General features: G+C 37.0%; 1 protein-coding gene across 2 annotated transcripts in view; it reads right to left on the minus strand.

Moving 5' to 3' along the window:
* Positions 1-25,445, minus strand: part of SPATA5 (spermatogenesis associated 5) — a 381,760-nt gene that overhangs the window by 252,340 nt on the left and 103,975 nt on the right. For both annotated transcript variants that reach the window (XM_030815733.1, XM_030815732.1), the window contains exons 12-13: positions 13,332-13,385; positions 12,484-12,563 (exon numbers count right to left, since the gene is read on the minus strand). In XM_030815733.1, coding sequence (XP_030671593.1) covers positions 12,484-12,563; positions 13,332-13,385 — 134 coding nt within the window. The remainder of the gene's footprint in view (positions 1-12,483; positions 12,564-13,331; positions 13,386-25,445) is intronic.

Consider the following 25,445-nt stretch of genomic DNA (forward strand, 5'->3'; position numbering starts at 1 on the left):
ACATGTGAAGGATCATACTTGCCTGGTGACTGAATATTTGTCTCTTCCCAAAATGCATATGTTGAAATCTAACCCCCAAAGTGATGGTATCTGAAGGTGGATCTCTAGGAGGTAATTAGGTCATGAAGGTGGAGCCCTCATTTATGGAATTAGTATCCTTGTAAGAAAGCCCCCAGACTGCTCCTTTGCCCCTTTCACTATGTAAGGACGCAGTGAAAAGATGGCATTCTATAAAGAAGGAAGCAGCCCTCACCAGATATCAAATATGACAGCACCTCGATCGTGGAGTTCACAGCTTCCAGAACTGTAACAAACTTTTGTTTCTAACCCACTCAGACTAAATTATGCTGTTATAACAGCCCAAGGGGACTAAGACACTTCCTCAAAATTAAGTAAAACATATAAAGGATCTAGCATAGCACTTAGCACAAAGAAAATGTCAATGGATAGCAGTTTGGGGCATTATAATAATAATTATAAAAATTAATTAAATATTAATTTTTAGTCATTGTAAGTGTCAGCACTATAATTGGCATAATGAAGATATCTTTTAAATCTTTTAAAGTTATAAATTAAACTAACGGGTGTATGACACACAAATATTTGCGGAAAAGAGCAAGAATGTGATATCTGGTAGAAGATTTTCAGAAGCTTCAAACAGCACAGGTCAACAGATGCATCCAGATTAACAGTCAGTTCCTTACTTAGCCTTACTTACAATATGGTTCAAAGTATCAAATTTCCTTCAATTTTGCCATGAAAACAACCAAGCGAATACTAAGATCAGAACTGCTCCTCTGAAATCCTTCATAACTATGAGCCATGCCCAGAACAGTCAGCCTTTAATACACTCCTAATAGAGATTTTGTATTACTAGGAGATTGTTAAGACATTGGTAATTAGAGTACTTTACATTTTAGTCTTCACTGTTTTAGTTGTTCAAATGTAGTAATTGCTTAGCTTCTCAAATTCCTCAAGTAGTTGTTTATTTTACATAGCTAAAATTTACAGATAAGAATATGCTTATACTTTTCGGATATTTTTATAATTAAAAAAAATTTTTTAAGTAAATCCTCCTAAAATAGACAAAATATTTTTAACAACATACTGTAAGATTCTGTGCTCAGATGCAGAAATGCTTGGCTCAGGAAATAGGCCAACAAAAAGAAAATCCGTATTTCTTTGGTTTCTTGAATCTATACCAAAAGTTCTCTTCAGCTGTTTTTTTCTACCTACCCTCTTTCCTTGTGTATTCCCAGTCAACTCAGCTTTTGTTTGGGAAGAGGGTGCCACAGGATTCTATACAGCATTTGTCCTTGATAATACAGGATCATCATTTATATTCTCTAAGTATGGTTGTAGAAACACAGGATTTGGAACCTACTGACAGGTGCTTGCTTATGCAAAAAAAGACCGTTAAATCACCCTACAATAAAATAAGTGTGACTGAATGGCCTTTTGTGCAGAGAGTAACATGGAGACCTTTCTACAAATTAATTAATATATCATGGATTGCAGCAGTCTTTTTCAAAATGTGTTCTCACTGGCCTAAAATGTATGATGCTCATCACTGCTGCTATCCTTTGTTAGCCTTTAATTACTGCTGCTAACAGCTATATTAAAAAGAATATCTATCATTTCTGCATACTTGGCACACTGACAAAGTTTTGTGAGTCAAAAACCATTAAATGTTTTTAGCACGGCTTTGCACTTCATTAATTCTTTTTGGAGTTCTTTGAGAGGTGAATTATTCCAAAGCTTACCAATGATTCTTCACCATGAAGATGATGATGCTTCTATGAACATTAATGCAGGAGATAAAATTATGTAAGAGTCTCAGTTTAAATTTTACAAGTCTCAAATTTTAAAAGAAAATTTGTTCACATATGGCACTAAGTCAAACTCTGAATAACCAGTGGAGTGATCATAATCTCTAGTTTCTCTGAGTTTCTATTCCCTTATTCAAAAAACTATCTGTGTGCATCTTTGCTAGGTGCTGTGGTGGACATCTGAGATAAGAGGATGAAGACATTTTCATTTCCTTGAAGATTTCATTCTTGTTGGCAGGTATGAATGAGGGAGCAAATTTAGATAACATATACGTAAGTCCTTTTGAATTTGAATAAAATTGTGATTCTATGCTGTTATTATGTAGCATCTATGTGGAGCTACTTAATTCATTACTCTCAATAAAATATTCATATTTAGAAATGTATTATTGACACCTCCAATCAGGTACTTCTAAATAAAAGGCAGTGAAACTCAAACTTTTCCAATTTGCTATTTGTTGTAGGATGAAACAGTGGCTGTAATTAATGCTGAAGATTAGGTGACAATAATCCTTTGCATTCCTATTACCCATACGGCCTTTGCTCTTTATTTCCACAGATCATTGAAAGCTAGCTGGAGAAAAGCATAATGAAAATGTTTTATGAACTGAGAAATATTCTTGGCTGACTTTCAAAGCTTCAGTAGGAAACAAAAACCATAAAACTGACATCCTAGGAATCAAAAACAACTCTATGAAAAAGTTTAAATACAAATGCTTAATCACTAACATAATGAAATGATTTCATAAAACTTTATTATCTGCTAGACATAGGCAACACAACAGGGGAAAATGTTCAGCTAATATATAAGCCAGACATTCCCAAAGCATTAACTCTCTTTTCCCTTCAAAAGTCAAGCCCCCTTTCCAAATTATTCCTATTCAAAAGACATATGGGACCACAGATCAAAGGGATATTATGGTATCTTAAAACTGGGGTAGGCAAACTATAGGCAGAGACCAAATCTGACCAACCAAATTGTTTTCTCATTTGATTATATATTTTCCATGCTGCTTTTGTACTATAGCAACAGAGATGAATAGCAGTAACAGAGACTACATTTATTAACTGGCCTGTTTCAGAAAAAAAATGTGCTTACCCCTATCTTTAAGAAACTTCACTCCCATTATGGTAATTATTATACTGATTCCATTTTTTAGTACTAAAAATTTTCACAGAATACGTGAATTTCCTAACTACTCCAATAAAATAAAATGCCCTACCCAAATTATATACCAGCATCTTATATATTCATTTTTAATTTTAAAATATTTTTTCCTAGTATACATTTTAAATATCATAACAAGTCCGAAATGGTAGGCATGTAAATTTGTTCATTTTCTTTTCTTTTCTTTTCTTTTTTTTTTTTTGAGATGGACTCTCGCCCTGTCACCCGGGCTGGAGTACAGTGGTGCAATCTCGGCTCACTGCAACCTACACCTCCTGGGTTCAAGTGATTCCCCTGCCTCAGCCTCTCGAGTAGCTGGGACTACAGGCACGCACCACCATGCCAAGCTAATTTTTTGTATTTTAGTAGAGACGGGGTTTCGCCATGCTGGCCAGGATGGTCTGGATCTCCTGACCTCGTGATCTGCCTGCCTCAGCCTCCCAAAGTGCTGGGATTACAGGTGTGAGTCACTGTGCCCAGCCTCATTTTCTTAAAATCTCACACACCCACAGTCAAAACTGGCTTGTAAGAAACCCCAAAAAAGAAGGCGAGCCAACATATACTGCTCTGAGTTAAAGCATTACTTATGATAATTTTCATGGTACATGTAAAATGTAAGCAAACTTTGATTTTAAAGGTGAGATAGCTACAGTAAAAAACCTATGTGTCCTACACATAACAAAGAATTCCCAGTTCCTAGTAAAATGCTGCAACAGGCCATCTCTCTAAGGAAACTCATCTCATGCCTTTGAAAAAGTATGCTATAGTACTTAGTTACAACTTATAGACAAAACACAAATAAAAAAACTCATAGAACTCTCATACCCTGCCATTTCTTCTCTTGCTTTGTTTTCCTCAGCATTTCTGTTTACTGTTTACTATTTAAAATTTACCAATGTGAAACTATGTTATATGTGAGGCAATTAAGTATAAATTGGGAAAAACTGTTTACCAGAAAAATGCCATTGATTTGAGTAACTTTCAAAATGGACATAAAAATAATAGTGGCTAAAAGCATCTAAGTTGTGACTACTAGAGTTTCTTAAAACATAAAAAAAAACTTCATAAATATTTAGATACATGAGAATTTTTACCCTGAAATAAATGTACTTTTTCTATCCTAAATCCTGATAATATATGAAATAGCAGTAGTATAGTTCAAAGAGCATTAAATCAGAAGACATGAGTTCTAGTCTTGTCTAGGCCACAAAAGAATTACGTGTCTCTTCTCTTAAATTCTAGGAGTTTCTGTTTCTTCTGAAAAATAAAAGGTTGTACTAGATGACTTCTAAGAACTTTTCCATTTATAAAGTTTTATGATTTTATGAAATTTTAAAAACCACCATAAAAATCACATTAAAAAATTTATAACCCTTCTTGAAAAGTGTCATTTAGAGAAATTACGCCTACAAAAATTTCCTTTACAGTACATAACATCATGAATTTATTGAATTTACCTCAAATCTGGAAATGCTGCTGCTGCTTAAAAGAGGGTACCTCATTTCCTGATTATTATTTTAAAACGCAGACCTCTTTTCAGAATGCTGCTTAGCCTGAGATCTTCATTTTCAATGAAAGCTGGCTTAGAACTTTTTTATTTTTTTCCCTAACCACTCTAAGTGGAAACCAATTCTGGACTATAAATGCAGAAACAGCTATAGGAGAAAGCAGTTATTAATATAGATTCTCTAGTGCCACACAGAAGATACCAGTCAGCTTTTAACTGAGCACTTAACCTTTTTCTTTTTTTAAATATATTTAATCATGTTTTTATGTTCTAGTCATAAAACAATATCCCAATACATTATATAAAGCTTTAGTGCTACAAAACAGAATAAATCATTTCCCTATCTCCTAAACAACAAAATTTTCTCCTATATCTAGGATAATTTTTTTTATATTTTAAATTTGTGAGGTCAGAATGTCTCCTGTAGCTGGTGATTTCTCAGCACCATTTTCTCAGCATATTTCTTCAGTAAGTTACATAAAATAATGATGTATCTTTTAACTGATGGCATCTTAGAGTGACAAAATGCCATACTGTGTGTCAACTGTAGAATATTTTTTCTAATTCCCAAATGTTTTATTTAATCAGTTTTCTTTCACTAGTATATAAACTCTGTCAGGGTAGATTCATTTCAATCTCAATTACTATATTTCAACCTATGTGGAAATCATTATTGTTATAAGAATATCTTGCAAAAATTACTGTAAGAAGAAACATTGAACTTTTCTAGTAGTTATTAAATGCCACGTATTATGTTAAGCACTATACATGTATTTACTTCCAAAAACCTAGAGTTTACTAGTATTAACTCCACTTTACAGATGAAGAAACTAAGGCTTAGAGAGGTTAAGGAACCTGCCCTAGGTTCTGTTCACTGTTTTATCCCCAACGCAAAGCCTATTGGAGAATGTTCAATAAATGCTTACGGAATGAATGAATGCTTTCAAAGGAGACTTACAACAGCTCAGTTAGATGAACAGAATCATTATAATGTAAGTCACAGAGAAAATGCAAGATAAACATTATAATGTAAGTCACAGAGAAAATGCAAGATAAACAAGCTTGAAAGGTTAGTTAACTACCTAGACCACGAATCCTGGGCTATGTGGTACGGTAGTTGAACAAAAAAGTGGCTCATGGTATCTGCTCTATAATCAATATATCTAAATTCAAATACCAGCTCTGTTATTAGTATTTGCATGCCCTTGAGTAGGTACTTAGGTGTCTACAGCCCTGTTTTCTCACCTGTAAAAGGAAGATGAGAATAGCACCTAAACACAATGATTAGGAGTTAATACACTAAGTGGGGTCCAAACAAAAGGAGTCACATTACTTGGAAGTTAAGTAAAAAAGATGAGCCTCTCTAGCTAATGGCCCTAAGTTTCAGGAATATATTCCTAGTTCCAAATCTGTTCTAGTCCTGCTTGAAGTTTGGCACTACCAAGCAATCACTGTCAGCTAGGAAGTATGATTCAGGATCTGAAGATCCTATGAAATGTCCTGGACAATGGAAGCTGTTATGGGAAGTCTACAGGTTAGTCAGTACTCATTTCCTCAGTCAGAGGAGACTGGGCCGACCCTACATGTCTGCACTTTTGATGACAGGATTGCTGCCTAAGACAAGGTTGACTAATAATTTAATAATTTACTGCCCAGTTTGCTCTACTCACCACATCATAACCTTGAAAAAGGTAAAAATGTAAGCTAGTCAGAAGGTAAGACAAAGTACTAGAGTCAACTGCCAATTGTATAATATCCTACTTTGCATTAATGCAGGGACCTTTCTGTGAGTTTTTCTTTACTATAAAGCAAGTAGTTTCCAGTATGTAATAAGCACTAAAGGAATGTTATATCTAATATTATTAGCCCAGTATAATTCAACTCCCCTTCCTCCCTCAATGTCTCACTCCCTATCATATTATCCATTTTCCAAAGAGCTATGTTACCCTTAACAGCATTTTTAATTTTCCCAAATGTGGTAAAACACTTTGAAAAAAGAATCATGCAGCATTTCCTCTAACTTACAATATAAAATATGACAAAAATTCTTATTCAAAGGTGCCGTAATTTAAATGAACATACAGAAGAAGAGAAGTAAATATCAGGCTTATTTATTCTTCAAGTCCCAAAGAATCTATTAAACAGGGCAAAGAAGAGATAAAATATTGGTTATAATTAGATACTTTCATAAGCATGAAATATATGATTTCTTTTGAAACACAAAGACTTCAATGGCTAATAAGCAAATAGTATATCTACGCTCTACTTACAATGTGCTGCCTGCAATCGTCTGTTTCATGGCTAATTACCATGTTTTTTCTTCTCAGTAATTTTAAGTAGTCAAAATAATTTGATTTAGCATGAGCAAGACAGTAAAGACTAGCAAATATCATAATTCTTTGCTCAATTGCTAAACATCCTGAATTTGGAAACTAAATTCTTGAAACCTTCTTCTTCTTCTTTTTTTTTTGACAGAGTCTCGCTCTGTCACCCAGGCTGGAGTGCAGTGGCGCGATCTCAGCTCACTGCAAGCTCCGCCTCCTGAGTTCAGGCCATTCTCCTGCCTTAGCCTCCCAAGTAGCTGGGACTACAGGCACCTGCCACCATGCCCGGCTAATTTTTTGTACTTTTAGTAGAGACAGGGTTTCACCATCTTAGCCAGGATGATCTTGATCTCCTGACCTCATGATCCGCCCATCTCGGCCTTCCAAAGTGCTGGGATTACAGGTGTGAGCCACCGTGCCCAGCCCAGAAACATTCTTCTTTATGCATTGTTACTTTGGGACTAATTATATGATTTGATCTGAATGTTCTCATAGAAAACAGATGATAGCTTTGGACAAATTAAATCGGTGACTGTTTACTGCCTAATGTTACATAGAAATGCCTCCTAGTTTATGAAATTTTTCTGTTTTCCTATTCCATGAGTAGTTTAACAATGCATAAAATTAGTTTAGTATCTTAGGAATTTTATACTTCTTGTATATCTATCAGTAGTTGTTTTTCAGTTTCCATTGTGTTCAATTCAAATAGCCAAAGAACAAAAAAATGAACAAAATACCTTTTGTTTTAGGTTTCAAGTAATAGCAAACTAATTAGATAAAACAATCACTTATAGGCAATACCGATCCATCATATAATCAGGAAAAAAAGACGAAGACCTGAAAACAGAAGGTCACTTTATGAGAGTTTTATGGTTACAAAAAACAAACCACATAAGATCCAGTGCAAATAGAGTACAACCAAAACTCTTTAATTGGGACCTATCAGCACTCTATTTCCTTGAATGGAACTTCATCTTTGCTTTCCGAAATGCCAACTAACTTGATAAATTATGACCAGAAATGTTTCTGTACAAAAGAAATTGCATAGAATTTATTTCTACAGTCATGTGCCACATAATGAAGTTTGGGTCAAAGGCAATCACATATATGAAGATGGTACCATAAGATCATTGGTACTGTATTTTTACTCTAACTTTTGTATGTTTATATATACAAATCTAACCATTTTGTTACCACTGCCTACAATGGTATTCGGTACAATAACATGCTGTATAAGTTGGTAGCCTAGGACCAGGCTACCTGGTATAGGTAATATAGCCTATTGCTATACCATATGGCCTATTGCTATATCTATAGCTTACATAGTAAGAGCTCAATAATTGATAGGTATGATTAAGTAATAGTAACAACATCGACTATTTTAACAGATATACTGGCCATTATTATCAGAAAAAAATGATAGTTTTTAAAAAAACCTTTATTTCATAAAAATAAAGGCTGGTAATATGATGTTTGAAAACAAAATCAAAGTACTGCAGATGATTGTTATACTACCTAGCAATAGGCCATATGGCATATAGTGTAGAAGGCTACACCATCCAGGTTTATAAGTAAGTATACTCTATGATGTTTGCACAACAATGAAATTGACTAATGACTGAATTTCTCAGTATGTAAACTACCTCCCATCATTAAGTAACACATGACGAGCCATTGAGAGAGGGAGGTACACACTAAACACATGTGTTCTCTGAAAAGTTCAATTTGATGTAGATTACCAGAGGAAATGGTATCTAGAAGCTGTAAATCATTAGCATCTCTTATGTATCTGGTAATTCCTACTGAGCTAAACACCTATGAAAGCAAGATATTTCTACAAAGTGCCTTGTCTGGTTTCTCACATCACTTTATTTCAGAGACATTTTATGAGAACTTTGCTACATATTCTACCTCCCATCTGGTTCATATTTAACAGGATATCCCTCCCACCTGTTCCTTTTTAGGGTCCAAAACCAGATGTCTCTGATGTCACATAACTGTGGAAGGTCACACTACTTCGGCAAAATTCTCTGGCTTTTCTTCTCTTGTAGTTAGGTAAACTTGAGTTTTGTAACACTCTGTGCCATCTTAAAACGTAAGTAATAAAAGGGCTTGAGTGCTTCACTTCATAAAGCAAAAAGACTGGTAAGTATGGAATACCAAATGTGAGGGGGGTGGAAAGCATGGCAGCTGGTATGGTTTGACTGTGTCTCCACCCAAGTCTCACCTTGAATTGTACTACCATGTGTCAAAGGCAGGGCCAGGTGGAGGTAATCGAATCATGGAGGTGGTTTCCCCCACACTGTTCTTGTGGTAGTGAATAAGCATCACAAGATCTAATGGTTTTATAAAGGGGAGTTGCCCTGCACAAGCTCTCTTGCCTGCCACCACATAAGACACGCCTTTGTTCCTCCTTCACCTTCCTCCATGATTGTGAGGCCTACCCAGCGATGTGGAACTATGAGTTCATTAAACCTCTTTTTCTTTATAAATTATCCAGCCTTGAGTATTTCATTTCTTCACAGTAGTATAAAAATGGACTAATCCAGTAAACTGGTAATGGTAGAGTGGGGTGCTGCTGTAAAGATACCCGAAAATGTGGAAGCAACTTTAGAACTAACATGTGAAGGTTGGTACAGTTTGGAGGGCTCAGAAGAAACAGGAAAATGTGGGAAAGTTTGGAACTTCCTAGAGACTTGGAGGGCTCAGAAGACAGGAAGATGTGGGAAAATTTGGAACTTCCTAGAGACATGTTAAGTGGCTTTGACCAAAATGCTGACAGCAATATGGAACAATAAAATCCAGGCTGAGGTGGTCTCAGATGAAAATGAGGAACCTGCTGGGAAATGGAGTAAACGTTACTCTTGCTATACAAAGAGACTGGTGGCATTTTGTCCCTGCCCTAGAGATCTGTGGAACTTTGAACATGAGAGAGATTATTTGGGATATCTGACGGAAGAAATTTCTAAGCAGCAAAGCAGTCAAGATATGACAGGGCATAAAAGTTTGGAGTTTTGCAGCCTGAAGATACAGTAGAAAAGAAAAACTCATTTCCTGGGGAGAAATTCAAGCCAGCTGCAGAAATTTGCCTAAGTAACAAGGAACCAAATGCTAATGCCAAGACAATGGGGAAAATGTCTCCAGGGAAGATCAGAGACCTTCCCTGCCGCCCCTCCCATCACAGGCCTGCAAACCTAGGAGGGAAAAATGGTTTTCTGGGCCAGGTCCAGGGCCCCCCGCTGCCACTGCTGAGTGCATCCTCAGGACTTGGTGCCCTGCATCCCAGCCACTCCAGGCATGGCTAAAAGGGGCCAAGGTACAGCTTGGGCCGTGGCTTCAGAGGGTGCAAGCCCCAAGCTTTGGCAGCTTCCACGTGGAGTTGAGCCTGCGGTTGTGCAGAAGTCAAGAATTGAGGTTTGGGAACTTCCGCCTACATTTCAGAAGACGTTGGAAATCCCTGGATGTTCAGGCAGAGGTGTGCTGCAGGGGCAGGGCCCTCATGAGAACCTCTGCTAGGGCAGTGTGGAAGGGAAATGTGGGGTTGGAGCTCCCACACAGAGTCCCCACTGGGGCACTACCTAGTGGAGCTGTGAGATGAGGGCCACCATCCTCCACACCCTAGAATGGTAGGTCTACTGACAGCTTGCACCATGTGCCTGTGGCACCGTGTTGCTGCAGATACTCAACACCAGCCCGTGAAAGCAGCCGGAGGGAGGCTGTACCCTGCAAAGCTACAGAGGCAGAGCTGCCCAAGACCATGGGAACCCCTCTCTTGCATCAGTGTGACCTGGATGTGAGACATGGATCAAAGGAGATCATTTTGAAGCTTTAAGATTTGACTGCCCTGCTGGATTTTGGACTTGCATGGGGCCTTTTGCCCTTTCATTTTGACCAATTTCTCCCATTTGGAACCGGTGTATTTATCCAATGCCTGTACCCCCATAATATCTAGGACATAACAAATTTGCTTTTGATTTTATAGGCTCATAGGTGGAAGGGACTTGACTTGTCTCAGATGAGACTTTGGTCTGTGGACTTGAGTTAATGCTGAAATGAGTTAAGACTTTGAGGGACTGCTGAGAAGGCATGAATGATTTTGAAATGTGAAGACATGAGATTTTGAGGGGCCAGGGGAAGAATGATATAGTTTGGCTGTGTCTCCAAATCTCATCTTGAATTGTAGCTCCCATAATTCCCACATGTTGTGGGAGGGACCCAGTGGGAGATAACTGAATCATGGGGGCAGTTTCCCCCATACTGTTTTCGTGGTAGTGAATCAGTCTCACGAGACCTGATTTTTTGTTTCATTTTGTTTTTTGAGATGGAGTTTTGCTCTTGTTGCCCAGGGTGGGGTGCGATGGTGCAGTCTCAGCTCACCACAACCTCCACCTCAAGCAATTCTCCTGCCTCAGCCTCCCAAGTAGCTGGAATTACAGGCACCCACCACCACGCCCAGCTAATTTCTATATTTTTAGTAGAGACAGGGTTTCACCATGTGGGCCGGGCTAGTCTCAAACTCCTGACCTCAAATGATTCGCCCACCTCGGCCTACCAAAGTGCTGGGATTACAGGCGTGAGCCACGGTGCCTGGCCCGATCTGATGGTTTTATAAGGGGTTTCTCCTTTCACTTGGCTCTCATTCTGTCTTGCCTGTCACCACCTAAGAGACGTCTTTCACCTTCCACCATGATTGTGAGGTCTCCTAGCCACATGGAACTGTGAGTCCATTAAACCTCTTTTTCTTTATAAATTACCCAGTCTCGAGTATGTCTTTATCAGCAGCATGAAAATGGACTAATATAGCAGTCTACCTCCTAATGATAGGTTCCTAATGACAATTTATACTCTCATCATATGAGGCAGCTCTAATTAAGAAGGATGATAACAGCAATGTTTCATATCACACTTACTACTGACACTTGTAAATTGTCTTCACCCTTCACTGTAATTACCACCAACAAAAATTTTATAATCAATATACACATCAAGAAGCTATGCACAAAGTACATGAATTTACAACACCCAACATGAACCACTTGTAGTACATATTAAAGGACCGCTATACATTTGTAGAGGAAAAAAACATACTTATGAACAGTTCTGATGTGTGTGTGTCTGTGTGTGTGTGTATGTGTGTGTGGGTGTGTATATATTTGTTTGAAATGACATCATAGATAATCCTCTTTACTGCCTGAGATTTTAGAGCAAAACTATTAATACTAATTTATATTCTATTTATTTTAGGAAACATTTATTTCAGAGAATTTTAAAATCTGTATAACGTATTTTATAATTTTGTTCTACTACAAGAATTATGATTAATCCAGTTTTGTTTACAGTTTTAATTATATGTTTACAATAACCCTAATTTCGATAGACAATACTAAGAAGTATGTGTTGATATAAACTATAAAAATTAACTCAAATGCCCAGATATCAGTGGTTTTTATCCAATATAGATAAAAGTACTATACAGTGATTACATGAAATAATTTAATGGGTATAAGAGGAAAAAATTACATAAACTGAAAACTATTTTAGGCCAAATGTATTAATAGATAAAAGTTGTATATGAAATGCTATTTATACCATAATTGCTATTATTATGTAACATCATATTATTATGTAATAGCAGTGCTATTAAATACTTCTTACCTGCCCCTTTCAACTGCTAAGGCATCCAGTTCATCAAAGAAAATAATGGAAGGCGCCACTGCTCTTGCTTTTCGGAAGGTCTGGTGGAAAGAGTGCCACATTAGCTAAAGATGAGCAAACACTAGAAAATTCTGTAGTTGGTTTGTTTTAAAACTATATTTAGAACCAAATCTATTAGGTACAAGTCAACAAGCCCAGTCACTTTGTATAGACCTTATAATAGATGTTCAGAACTTTATAATGGATGTAAAAGTATCCCCTTCAATAGTGCTTAAAGAGACAAGACTACCAATACATATTCATTTAGGTGTGAAGGAGGCAATTCAGTCAAGCAATCAGAAAATTTCAGTTAAAATCCCAGAAGCACTACTAGTAACTGTGTGACTTTCAGCAGTTAACTTCACTTTTGTAAGCCTCGATTTCTACATCTATAAAATGGAGATAATAAATGCCTACCTCAGAAAGTTATTTTAATAATTGAATTTGAAAAAGAACAAAGCATTTGGCACAATGCCTGAAACAGTAAGAGCTCAATAAATGATAGGTATTATTAACTATTAGTAACAGCATTAACTATTTTAACAGAAATGCTGGCTATTATTATCAGAAAAAATGATGGTTTTAAAAGGGCTGGTAATACGATCTTTAAAAACAAAACTGAAGTATTGCAGATGATCAAAACTGCATTTTTAAATAATAAAATAATATTCACCTGAAGAAAAAAAAAAATACCACTAAGATCTGACTTCGGAAATGCCAAAGTCTGTTACCTAAAACAAAAGGGAAGCCACAGAGGACAAAAGTGTGATTCTCCTTTGCTGAGTGCCACTAAAGGCACAATTTCTTACCTCTCTAACTGCTCTTTCAGATTCACCAACATATTTATTCATTAATTCAGGCCCCTGCATGAGAAGAAAACAACTGCTCAGTGTCTTTATAAATGCAATCATGTATATTTCTTCCAATGAAGTAGAAAAAATATACACAAAAGAGAAAATAAATAAACAAAATCTGCTTATTAATCCCTTTAGCATGCTTATTTTCTCTGTGTGTTATTTATGCCTTAAAAGTTACAGCCATTCTATATTCCAAAAACCACACATCAATACAAAGGAAAGGCTGTGACTACTCATAATATTTTAACAACTTATTCATCATCTGTCTGTAACTCTATCCACATTTTTACACTATATCAGATGTGGTGCTAGGCACAGAAGATGGAACAGCCATTTCCCAGGCCTAACCACTGGCTAGTTTTAAGCAGGTCTACTTACCAGATCTGAAGATGCACATTTTTTGACATTAATATTTCTAAACTTTAATATTTTTCTTATTTCTCAAGTACCTAGAATATCAACTATTGTAAGAAACACAGCAGACTTTCTTTTTTACCACATACATATCTACTCTCTTAAGATAAACAGTCACCACAAGAAGTTATGAATTAAATTGTCCAATAATGATAGATGACCTCAGCTGTGGGGATATTTCTCCGAGCATCTGGCTATTCTGACACAGTTCCTCATACATCCCAAAGAACAAGAGACATGTGTGTGTGTGTCTCTCTCTCCCTCTCTGTGTGTGCACGAGCATGCATGCACACACAAACACATACACACACCCCTTACTTTGAAGAAGATTCATATTCTATTCCATGCAGATCACGGATCCAGCCAATTCCAAGGATGTAACAAGACACTGACATAAGTATTTCCTAAACAATTTATATTAATTTTTAAAAATCTGACTGACTGAAACACATAGGCAAGCCCTAGCAGAATGTTAACTAATCCCAAACTGGTATGAGCAGTATTTGGCTTCATATAAAACACCATATTACAAGGAAAATTAGCATACAGTATGACAAGTACTATGATAGACCAATGCACAGGTACCATCAAAACACACAGAAGAAACTCCTTAGCGTCAAGAAATGTTCCTAGAGAAAGTAACATTTCAGGTGAGTCCTCAGTTGATTCATTCCACACCCTCAAAAATATGAAATACATCAAGACCCAGGAAGAAATGAAAAAGGTCTCTGATGAGCCAAAATAGATGTTACTATATGAACTTTGTTGTAGAAGAGCTCTTAAGGTCTTTACGCTGAGTTCATTGACTTTTAAATTACATACAATGAATACACTTGAACAGAACTGATATAAGAATTTACTACACGTGAAGCATAGGGTGCAGGGAGACTGTGGCAATCAATAAAGCTACTTAAAGTGGGAGACAGGGGTTCAGATTTTATCCTGTAAGCAATAGGAAGGGTTTTATGAAAGTTAAGTGGTAACAGAGATATTAATGAAAGATGATTCTGGCCACAGTATAAAAGATGGTTAGGAGGAACATTAAGAGTCCAGAAGTCGAGAGAACAGTTATAAAATGCTTAGAATAGTAAAGGGGAAAAATAATGAGGAACAAGTTTAAGGCAAAGGAGTGCAATGGAAATGAGAAGATAGCCACAAAAACAATTAAAAATATAAAATTAATGTGTTGTGGACAGCAAAATGTGAAAATGAGAGAGTGGGGTGTAAGATAAATCAAATTTGACTTAACATTACTAATTTTTTTTGAGATGGAGTCTTGCACTATCACCCAGGCTGGACTGCAGTGGTGCTCTCTTGGCTCACTGCAAGCTCCGCCTCCTAGGTTCACATCATTCTCCTGCCTCAGCCTCCCAAGTAGCTGGGACTACAGGTGCCCACCACCACGCCCGGCTAATTTTTTGTACTTTTAGTAGAGACAGCATTTCACTGTGTTAGTCAGGATGGTCTCGATCTCCTGACTTCGTCATCCGCCCACCTCGGCCACCCAAAGTAACATTACTATTTTTGATGTTCAAGATAATGACTTCATTAATTAAAAAAAGGATGCTCAATATATTCTGTGTAGCAATTTCTCTTATGTAGTTCATAGAGTGACACCACCAAGATGGCGAAATAGAAGGTAACCTGCTCATATATGCCCACAATAAAAAGAATTATCCATCCATCCACAACTGTGAAACCCTAAGACATAGGAGGGTCACTTTGAGAGGGTATACTAACACCCAAGTGGCTGATCTGCTCCACTGAGCTTGCTTTTGCATTCAAGCCCAGAAGTAGCCCTGTCCCTCAAGGGGCTTGACTATAGCCCCATTTGACCTTGAGCCTGCAACCAAAATCATCTGCCAAAGGGTTCAGAGAAAGCATGCACGCAAATGGCCTGGCAGAAAAGCTCATCAGCCCACTGATAACTGGTCTCAGTAGTGAACCTAGAAGTTGAACTGTGGAACTGCTCCAGGTCTCCCTAGCTGAGATCCCAGCTTATAGTTGCTTACACAAGAACCCAGGGGGAGATTCACACAAATCTCATGGCCCGGGACTCTGATCCTCCCTGACATGCTCACCAGCCTCTATCCCACAACATATCCTGAGGAGACCCAGTCTAAGCCCCACCCAGTGCAGTAAAGGAACTATCCTATCTGTGCTGAGACCTGCTGGGAGATGCATTCCACTCTGAGCCAACAAGACAAGCTTTCCAAATCCGTCCCTGTAGCGGAGTCCAAGGGGGGCCAGTCTTAGCTCCAGCCCCTCCTGCTGCAGTCTGGGAGCTATCCCATCTATGTACGGACCTGCTGGGAGACACATGCCCATCTGAGCCAATGTGACAAGAACACCAACCTCCATCCCACAGCAGATTCCAAGGGAGCCCAGTCTCAGTACCAGACCCCCCTGTTACAGTCAAGCACTTTTGCAGCGACCAGCTGAGTGATGCATGCTGATCTGAGCAAATAAGTCAGGGCCAGCCTCCTTCACACAGCAGATGCCAAAGCAGCCCAGTCTCAACTCTAGGCCCTCTTACTGCAGTTACCAGCCCATCCTGCCTGTGCAGAAATATGCTGAAAGGCACACTCATCTGGGCGACTGGGACAGTCTTCTGGACTCAGATCCCTGGCCAGCATTTCCACACAGCCAGAGTATCTGCCTTGGGTCTACCCCAGGTCCATCTGGGCCAGAAAGCCATATCAACCAAAGAGACCCTGTGAGATTTATGGCAAGCCTGGGCTCACAGAGTCTCTGTGATGGTAAATATTAATTGTCAACTTGATTGGACTGAAGGATGCAAAATATTGTTTCTGGTTGTGTCTGTGAGGATGTTGCTGCAAGAGATTAACACTCGGGTCAGTGGACTGGGAGACAAAGCCCCACCCTCAATGTGGGTGGGTACCATCCAATCTGCTGCCAGTGTTGCTAGAAAAAGCAGGCGGAAGAAGATGAAATAAGCTGGCTTGCTGAGTCTTCTGGCTTTCATCTGTGCTGGATGCTTCCTGCCCTTGAATATCAAACTCCAGATTCTTCACCCTTTGGACTCTTGGACCTACACCAGCGGTTTGCCATTGGCTCTCAGGCCTTCAGCCACAGACTGAAGGCTACACTGTCAGCTTCCCTACCTTAGAGGCTTTGGGACTTGAACTGAGCCACTACTGGTTTCATTGCTCCTCAGCTTATAGATGGCCAACTGTGGGACTTTAACTTGTGATCATGTGAGTCAATTCTCCTTAATAAACTCCTTTTCATATACACATAATCCTATTAGTTCCGTCCCTCTGGAGAACCCTAATACAGTCTCCTAGTGTTTAGATAGCTGAAGTGGTCACAGGCTCAGGAAACACAATACTCAGTTGGCTTAGAATCCTTGGAAGGTCTCTAAAGAAGGACAGGCACAAACAAAGGAAGACTGTGAAGACTAAAATAAATACATAATCCCTCAATGCACAGACAGCCTGCAATTTCACAAGCATCATGAAGATTCTGGGTAATATGATCTCAACAAATGGACACGAGGCGCCAGAGGCCAACCCTAAAGTGATAGAGATATGTGATCTTTCAGACTAGGAATTCAAAATACCTGTTTTATGAGAGCTCAATGAACTTCAAGAAAATAGAATCAATTCAGAAATGAATTAGGGAAATTTAACAGAGATACTGAAATCATAAACAAAATCAAACAAAAATTCTGGAGCTGGAAAATACAATGAGCAAAATGAAAAATGGAATAGAGAATATCAACAGCAGGATTGATCAAAAGGAAGAATCAGTGAGCCTGAAGCCCAACTATTTGAAAATACACAGTCAGAGGAGAAAAAAGCAAAAGGAATGAAAAGAAATGAACAGTTTATGGGAGCTATGAGACAACATCAAAAGAACAAATATTCAGGTTACTGAAATGAAAGAAAAAACTGAGAAAGAAAAAGGGGTAGAAAGCTTATTCAAAGAAAAACAAAAAACTTTCCAAAGCTTGAAAAGATATAAATATCCAGGTACATGAAGGTTAAAGGTCACCAACCAGGCTCAACCTCCCCTCTCCAAAATAAGAAACAACCCAAGACTTATAATTAAACTCACACAGATCAAAGATAAAGGATCCTGAAAGCAGCAAAAGAAAAGAAATAAATAACATATAAGGGAGATCCAATACACTTGGCAGCAGAATTTTCAGTGGGAACCTTAGGGTTGGAGGGAGTGAAATTATTCAGAGTGCTGAAAGAAAATAAAAAACTGAACAAAGAATAGTGTACCCAGCAAAACTATCTTTCAGAAATAAAGGCAAGATAAAGATTTCCCCAGGCCAAAAAAAAAAAAAAAAAAAAAAAAAGCTGAGGAAATTTATCACTACTAGACCTGTCCTATAAAAAAGGCTAATCGGAGTTCTTCAAACCAAATGAAAAGAACATTAATGTGATTGTTATACTAATATGATAGTCATGGTTCTTAAATCACTTATAGCTTTAGTAAAAAGAAAATACAAAACAATTAAAAATAATTACAAGTACAATTTGTTAAGAGGCAATATAAAAACGGCAAGTTGTAAAATAAAAAATTCAAAATGTCAGAGGAGAGGAAGTTAAGGTGTACAAATTTTTGTTTTCATTTGTTTCTTATTTATCTTGCAATCAAAGTTAAGTTGGTATCAGTTTGAAATAATTAATATAATATTTTTATAAGACTCAAGGTAATTACAAAGCTAAAAACTATAATATATACACTAAAAATAAAAAAGAACGAATTAAAACATGCTACCAGAGAAAAATCACTCAGCCGCAAAAGAAGACAGTAAGAAAGAAGGAAACGAAGAGTTACATAATACCAAAAAAAAAAAAATATCAAAATGGTCAAAGTAAGGCCTTGCCTATCAATATTAAAATTGAATGTAAATAGACTAAATTCTCTAGTTAAAAGACCAAGAGTGGCTGAATGGATTAAAAAACAAGACCCTCACACCTGTAATCCCAGCACTTTGGGAGGCTGGGACGGATCACTAGGTCAGGAGTTTGAGACCAACCTGACCAACTTGGTGAAACCCCATCTCTACTAAAAAAAAATTAGCTGGGCGTGGTGGCAGGTGCCTGTAATCCTAGTTACTCAGAAAGGTGAGGCAGGAGAATCGCTTAAAGCCAGGACGCAGAGGTTACAGTGAGCTGAGAGCGTGCCACTGCACTCCAGTCTGGGCGAAAGAGCGAGACTCCATCTCAAAAAAAAAAAAAGACACAACTATATGCTGCCTAGAAGAAACTCTCTTCACCTATAAGACCACATATAGACTAACAGTGAAGGAATGGAAAAATGATATTCCATGCAAATGGAAACCAAAAAAAAGCAAGAGTAGCTATATTTATATCAGATAAAACAGACTTTAAGTCACAACTTGTGAAAAGAGACAAAGAAAGTCATTATATAATGATTTAGGAAAGTCAAATCAGCAAGAAGACATAACAAAACTAAAAACATGCACCCAACAGTGGAGCACCCAAATACATAAAGCAAATATTAATAGCTCTCAAGAGAGAGACAGACTGCAATGACTGCAATAAAATAATTGCATGGGACCGCAATGCCCCACTTTCAGCAACAAACAGTTCAGGCAAAAAATCAACAAACATTGGAGTTAAACTATACACCAAGGGGACCTAACAGACATTTATGGAACATTTCATCTAACTGCTGCAGAATATACACATTCTTGTTATCGGCACATGGCACATTATCCAGGATAGACCATACGTTAACCACAAAATAAATCTCAACAAATTCAAAACAGTCAAAATCCTATCAAGCATCTTTTTTGACCACAACCACCACCACAACAAAAACTAGAAATCAGTAACAACTTTGGAAACTGTATAGTTTCTGTACAGTTCATATTTCTGAATGCCCAATGAGTCCACCAAAAACAAAGAAAATTTTAAAATTTCTCAAAACCAGTGAAATAAATCACAAAATACTAGAATCTACAGATACCCAAAAGCAGTACTAAGAGGGAAGTTTAAAGCCTTAAACACCTACATCAAAGAAATATGAAGACTTCAAAGAAACTAATAATGCACTTCAAAGAACTAGAAAAGCAAGAACAAACCAAACCCAAAATTAGTACAAGAAAACAAATAATAAAGAGCAAAAAAAATGAAATTCAGACTAAAAAAAATAAAAGATCAACGAATGAAAAGCTGATTTCTGAAACCATAAAATCAACAAACCTTTGGCTAGACTACCTAAAAAATAGAACACCTAAATAAATAAAATCAGAGAACAGAAAGAAAAAATTACAACTGATACTACAGAAATACAAAAGATCATTAGAGACTATTATGAACAACTATACTCCAACAAATGGGAAAATCTAAAAGAATTGAATAAATTCCTGGACACATACAACTTACCAAGACTTAACCATGAAAAAACAGAAAAGCAATAACAAGAAGATTGAAGCAATAAAAAGTCTCCCATCAAAGAAAAGCACAGGATTTGATGTCTTCTCTGCTGAATTCTACCAAACATTTAAAGAATTAACACAAACTCTGCTAATTATTAATATTTAAAAAAAAAATGAAGGGAGAATATGTTCAAATTTATTCAATGAAGGCAGCATTACCATGACAGCAAAACCAAAGACAAACAAAAAAACTATCAATATCCCCGATAAACACAGATTTTAAAACCTTCAAAAAATACTAGCAAACCAAACTCAATAATACATTAAAAAGATCATTCACCACAATCAAGTGGGATTCATCCCAGGGATGCAAAGATGAGTCAACATATGCGAATCAATAAACATTAAACACTGCATTGACAGAATCAAGGACAAAAACCATAGGATCATTTCAACAGATGCTGAAAAAACTGGGTAAAATTCAACATCCCTTCATGATAAAAACCTTCAATAAACAGGGTATTGAAGGAACATACTTCAATCTGATAAAGGCCATATATGACAAGCCCATAGCTACTATCATATGGAACAGGGAAAAATGAAAAGCCTTTACACCAAGATCTGAAACAAAGCAAGGATGCCCACTTTTACCACTTCTATTCAACATAATACTGCAAGTCTTGGCCAAAATTAGGAAAGAGAAAGAAATAAAGCGCATTTGAATTGAAAAGGAAGAAGTCAAATTATGCTTGTTTGCAGATGACATAATCTCATTTGTAGAAAAACCTAAAGACTCCACCAAAAAACTCTCAGAACTAATGAACTCACTTAGTAAATTCCCAGATACACAATCAACATACAAAAATCAGTAGCACTTCTATACACCAATAGCAATTAATCTGAAAAAGAACTCAAGAAAGCAATTCCACTTACAATAACTTCAAAACAAACAAACAAAAACCTAGGAATAACTTTTCTTTGACCGAAGAAGTCAAAGATCTCTACAAGGAAAACTATATAAAACACTGATGAAAACAACTAAAGAGGACACACATAAAAAATGAAAAGATATCCCATGCTCATGAATTAGAGTAAGTAATGTTAAAATGTCTACACTACCCAAAGCAATCTACAGATTTAACTCAATCCCTATCAAAATACCAAGGGCATTCTTTGGTAGAAATAGAAAAAGCAATCCTAAATTTCATATGGATCCACACAAGACCCTGAGTAGATAAAGCAATCCTGAGCTAAAAGAATGAAGCTGGAGGCATAAAACAAAGTGATTTTAAATTATACTACAAAGCTACAGTAATAAAACAGCATGGTACTGGCATAAAAACAGGCACACAGACCAATGAAACAAAAGAGAGAACCCAGAAATAAATCCACATTCATTATGGTCAACTCATTTTCGACAAGGGCATCAAGAACATACACTAGGGAAAGAACAGTCTCTAACAAATGATACTGGAAAAAGTAACTATCCATATGCAGAAGGATGAAACTAAATCCACATTTTTCACCACAAACAAAAATCAATTCAAAATGTATTAAAGGCTCAAATGTGGCTGGGCACATGACTCATTCCTGTAATCCCAGCAACTCAGGAAGCAGAGGTGGGAGGATCACTTGAGGCCAGAAGTTTGAGCCTGCGCAACATAGCAAGACCTCACCTCTACAATAACAATAATTTTAAAAAATAGGTGTAGTGGTGCACACCTGTATTCCTAGCTGCTCAGGAGGCTAAGAAAAGGAAGATTGCTTGAACCCTGGAGTTCAAGGCTGAAGTAAGCTAAGGTCACACCACTGCACTCCAGCCCGGGTGACAGAGTGAGACCTTGTCTCTAAAGGAAAAAAAAAAAAAAGCCACTTAAACATAAGACCTGAATCTATGAAATTACTAGAAGAAAACTTGGAGAAATCACTGAGGAAATGCTATAAAACAGTGGTCTGGGTAAGACCTCAAAAGCACAGGTAACAAAGCCAAAAAAAAGACAAATTACCTCAACAGCTTCTGCACAGCAAAGGAAACAATTAAGAAAGTGTAGAGACAATCTACATAATGAGAGAAAATATTAGCAAATTACCTATCCAGCAAAGAAATAATAACCAGAATAACAAAAGGAATTCAAACAACTCCATAGCAAATATAAATAATCCAATTTAAAAAATGGGCAAAAGAAAGATGGCCAATAAGTATATGAAAAAATGTTCAACATCACTAATCATCATGGAAATGCAAATCAAGACCACAATGATCTCTTATCTTACCCAAGTTAGAATGGTTATTATCAAAAAGACAAAAATAAGAAATGCTGGAGAAGATGCAGAGAAAGGAAATCATGTGTACACTGTAGATGTGAATGTAAATTAGTATAGCCATTTATGGAAAGCAGTATGGAGGTTCCTCAAAAAACTAAAAACAGAACTACCATATGATCTAGCAATTCCACTACTGGGTATACTACCAAAAGAAAGGAAAGCAGTCTATCAAAGAGATATCTGCACTCCTATGTCTATTGTAGCACTATTTACAACAGCCAGGGTATGGAGTCAACCTAAGTGTTCATCAATTATTATTTAGCCATTAAAAAAAATGAGATCTCGTCATCTGCAGCAACATAGATAAAATGAGAGGTCATTATGTTAAGTGCAATAAGCTAGGCACAGGAAAGACAAATACTTTATGTTCTCACTCATATGTGCTTTTTAATCAGTGTGTCTCCCTCCCTCCCTCCTCCCTCCCTCCCTCTCTCTCTCTCCTTTCCACTATGTGAGGCTATGACAAGATGGCCACCTGAAAGCCAGGCAGCAAACTCATCTGCCAGCACTTTGATCTTCGACTTCCCAGCCTCCAGAATTGTGACAAATACATTTCTGTTGTTTAAACCACCCACTCGATGCTATTTTGTTAGAGCAGCCTGAAGTAAGACAATTACCTTCACAATGCTGCTTCAAAAATATTGAAATATGATAATATGGTCACAGATGAGTAGGTTAGAAGATATGAGAATCAGGGTAGAAAAGTTAACAGCAAAAATAAGAAAGTGATAGGAAGAACATCTCAAAGTTCAGACTGACAGAATCCAGCTTCACCAAGGACACTGCCATCCATCATATTTGATTAAGATGAGGGAGATATCTAATAGCATAAACACAGGAATCCTTAAGTAATGACAGATGTAGTTTTATCTTTCTGCCTGATTTTTTTCTATTAACCCAAGATGATTAATCTTTTTGAAAAACTGTTTCAGGCCAGGTACAGTGGCTCATGCCTGTAATCCCAGCACTTTGGGAGGCTGAGGTGGGCAGATCACCTAAGGTCAGGAGTTCAAGGCCAGCCTGACCAATGTGGAGAAACCACGTCTCTACTAAAAATACAAAATTAGCTGGGAGTGGTAGCACATGCCTGTAATCCAATCTTCGGAGACTCAGGCAGGAGAATCGCTTGAACCTGGGAGGCAGAGGTTGCTGTGAGCCGAGATCATTGCACTCCAGCCTGGACAACAAGAGCGAAACTCTGTCTCAAAAAAAAAAAACAAAAACAAACAAAAAAACCCAAAAATCCTGTTTCAGAGTAATAGATTATACACAGTCTAAAAATCAATATTTGAGGCTAATTAGGAGACAGATATATGAAAAGAGTAATCATAGGCTGGGCGTGGTGGCTCACGCCTGTAATCCCAGCACTTTGGGAGGCCGAGGTGGGTGGATCATGAGGTCAGAAGATCGAGACCATGCTGGCTAATACGGTGAAACCCCGTCTTTACCAAAAATACAAAAAATAAATTAGCTGGGCATGGTGGCGAGCACCTGTAATCCCAGCTACTTGGGAAGCTGAGGCAGGAGAATGGTGTGAACCCAGGAGGTGGAGTTTGCAGTGAGCCAAGATTGTGCCACTGCACTCCAGCCTGGGTGACAAAGCAAGACTCCGTCTCAAAAAAATAATAATAAATTAAAAAAACATAAAAAAGAAGAGTAATAATAATTAAAAATATTATCTATCATTTAAGACAGATAATATTGTTACATCACTGACTGAAATCTACAAACTACAGAATACACAAATAAAGTGATTATGTATCCATAAGTAAACAAAGATTTGCTTGGTACAGTGTTTTAGATGAGTAATTATTTACAATTAGTATATCAATTATTTGTACATTGGTACTTAAACTGTAAGCAATCATGTTTCCACAATAAAATTATTGTTAAGCTTAAGATATTACAGACTTCATGATTACAATTTAATCACCAATACTTCCATTATCTCAATTTTTTAAAGAATGCAACTGCTAAACAGATTTAACTTAAAAAAAAGACAAACAATGAAACATTAATTATGCTGTGGCAAAATGTTCTTATAGTTTTAAGGATTTTGAAGAAAAAGAAACAACTTAATACCAAATCAATTTTACAAGCTTATTTTTAGATACAGGTTAGACCATGTAACAGCGACACAATGTTTACACCCACAGCCGTCACTGAGGTAAATAAACTTGAAGGCAGTTTTCCACGTATTGTGGGATCTAAAAAGACGAAATATAAAGAGCCAGAGAGTAAATATTTTGGGCTGTGTATGCCACATAAAGTCTTTATCACATATTCTTCTTGTTAATATCCCTTTAAAAATTAGAAATTCATTCTTAGCTAGGGAGCTGGACCAAAATAAACTGCAGGCCAGATTATGTCTAAAGACTGTGACCTCTGATGTAGATTAATCTCATATAATTTGAAAGAGTTTCACTTTTGTCTATAAGATCAAAAGTCATCAAAAATGTCAATGACATAATTGCTAAGGAGTGAACAATCTTCAAAATATTTTAAAAATTGATAAAAATTAAGCAAAAAAAATTAATGACACACAAAAAAAGCAATTTCAAACTATCTAGTAATGTTGAAGGCATATGTCCAATAACAATAACAACTTCTTTTAGGTACATATACCCTAGAGAAACTCTTACCAATATACAAAAGAAAATGAATGAGAATATTACTGAGCACTGTTTATAACAACAATAAAAATAAAAGCTGGAAGTGTCTTAAAAATTAATTAATATAAAAATGAGTAAATAAATTGTTGTGTGCTCATAAAATGGAGTACTAGGCTGTCAGTGTGTGAATGAAGGGCTAGTCAAAGAAATAAGTTAAGAGGTAGGGAAACCAGCAAGGGATCTGTTATACAGCCAAAATGCACTGCCTCAAACATTTATAACCAAGAATGAACGTTCTTAACGTTTTGACAAAATGTTTAAAAGTTACAT

Source organism: Nomascus leucogenys, chromosome 7b, assembly GCF_006542625.1.
Source record: "Nomascus leucogenys isolate Asia chromosome 7b, Asia_NLE_v1, whole genome shotgun sequence".
Taxonomy (NCBI): domain Eukaryota; kingdom Metazoa; phylum Chordata; class Mammalia; order Primates; family Hylobatidae; genus Nomascus; species Nomascus leucogenys.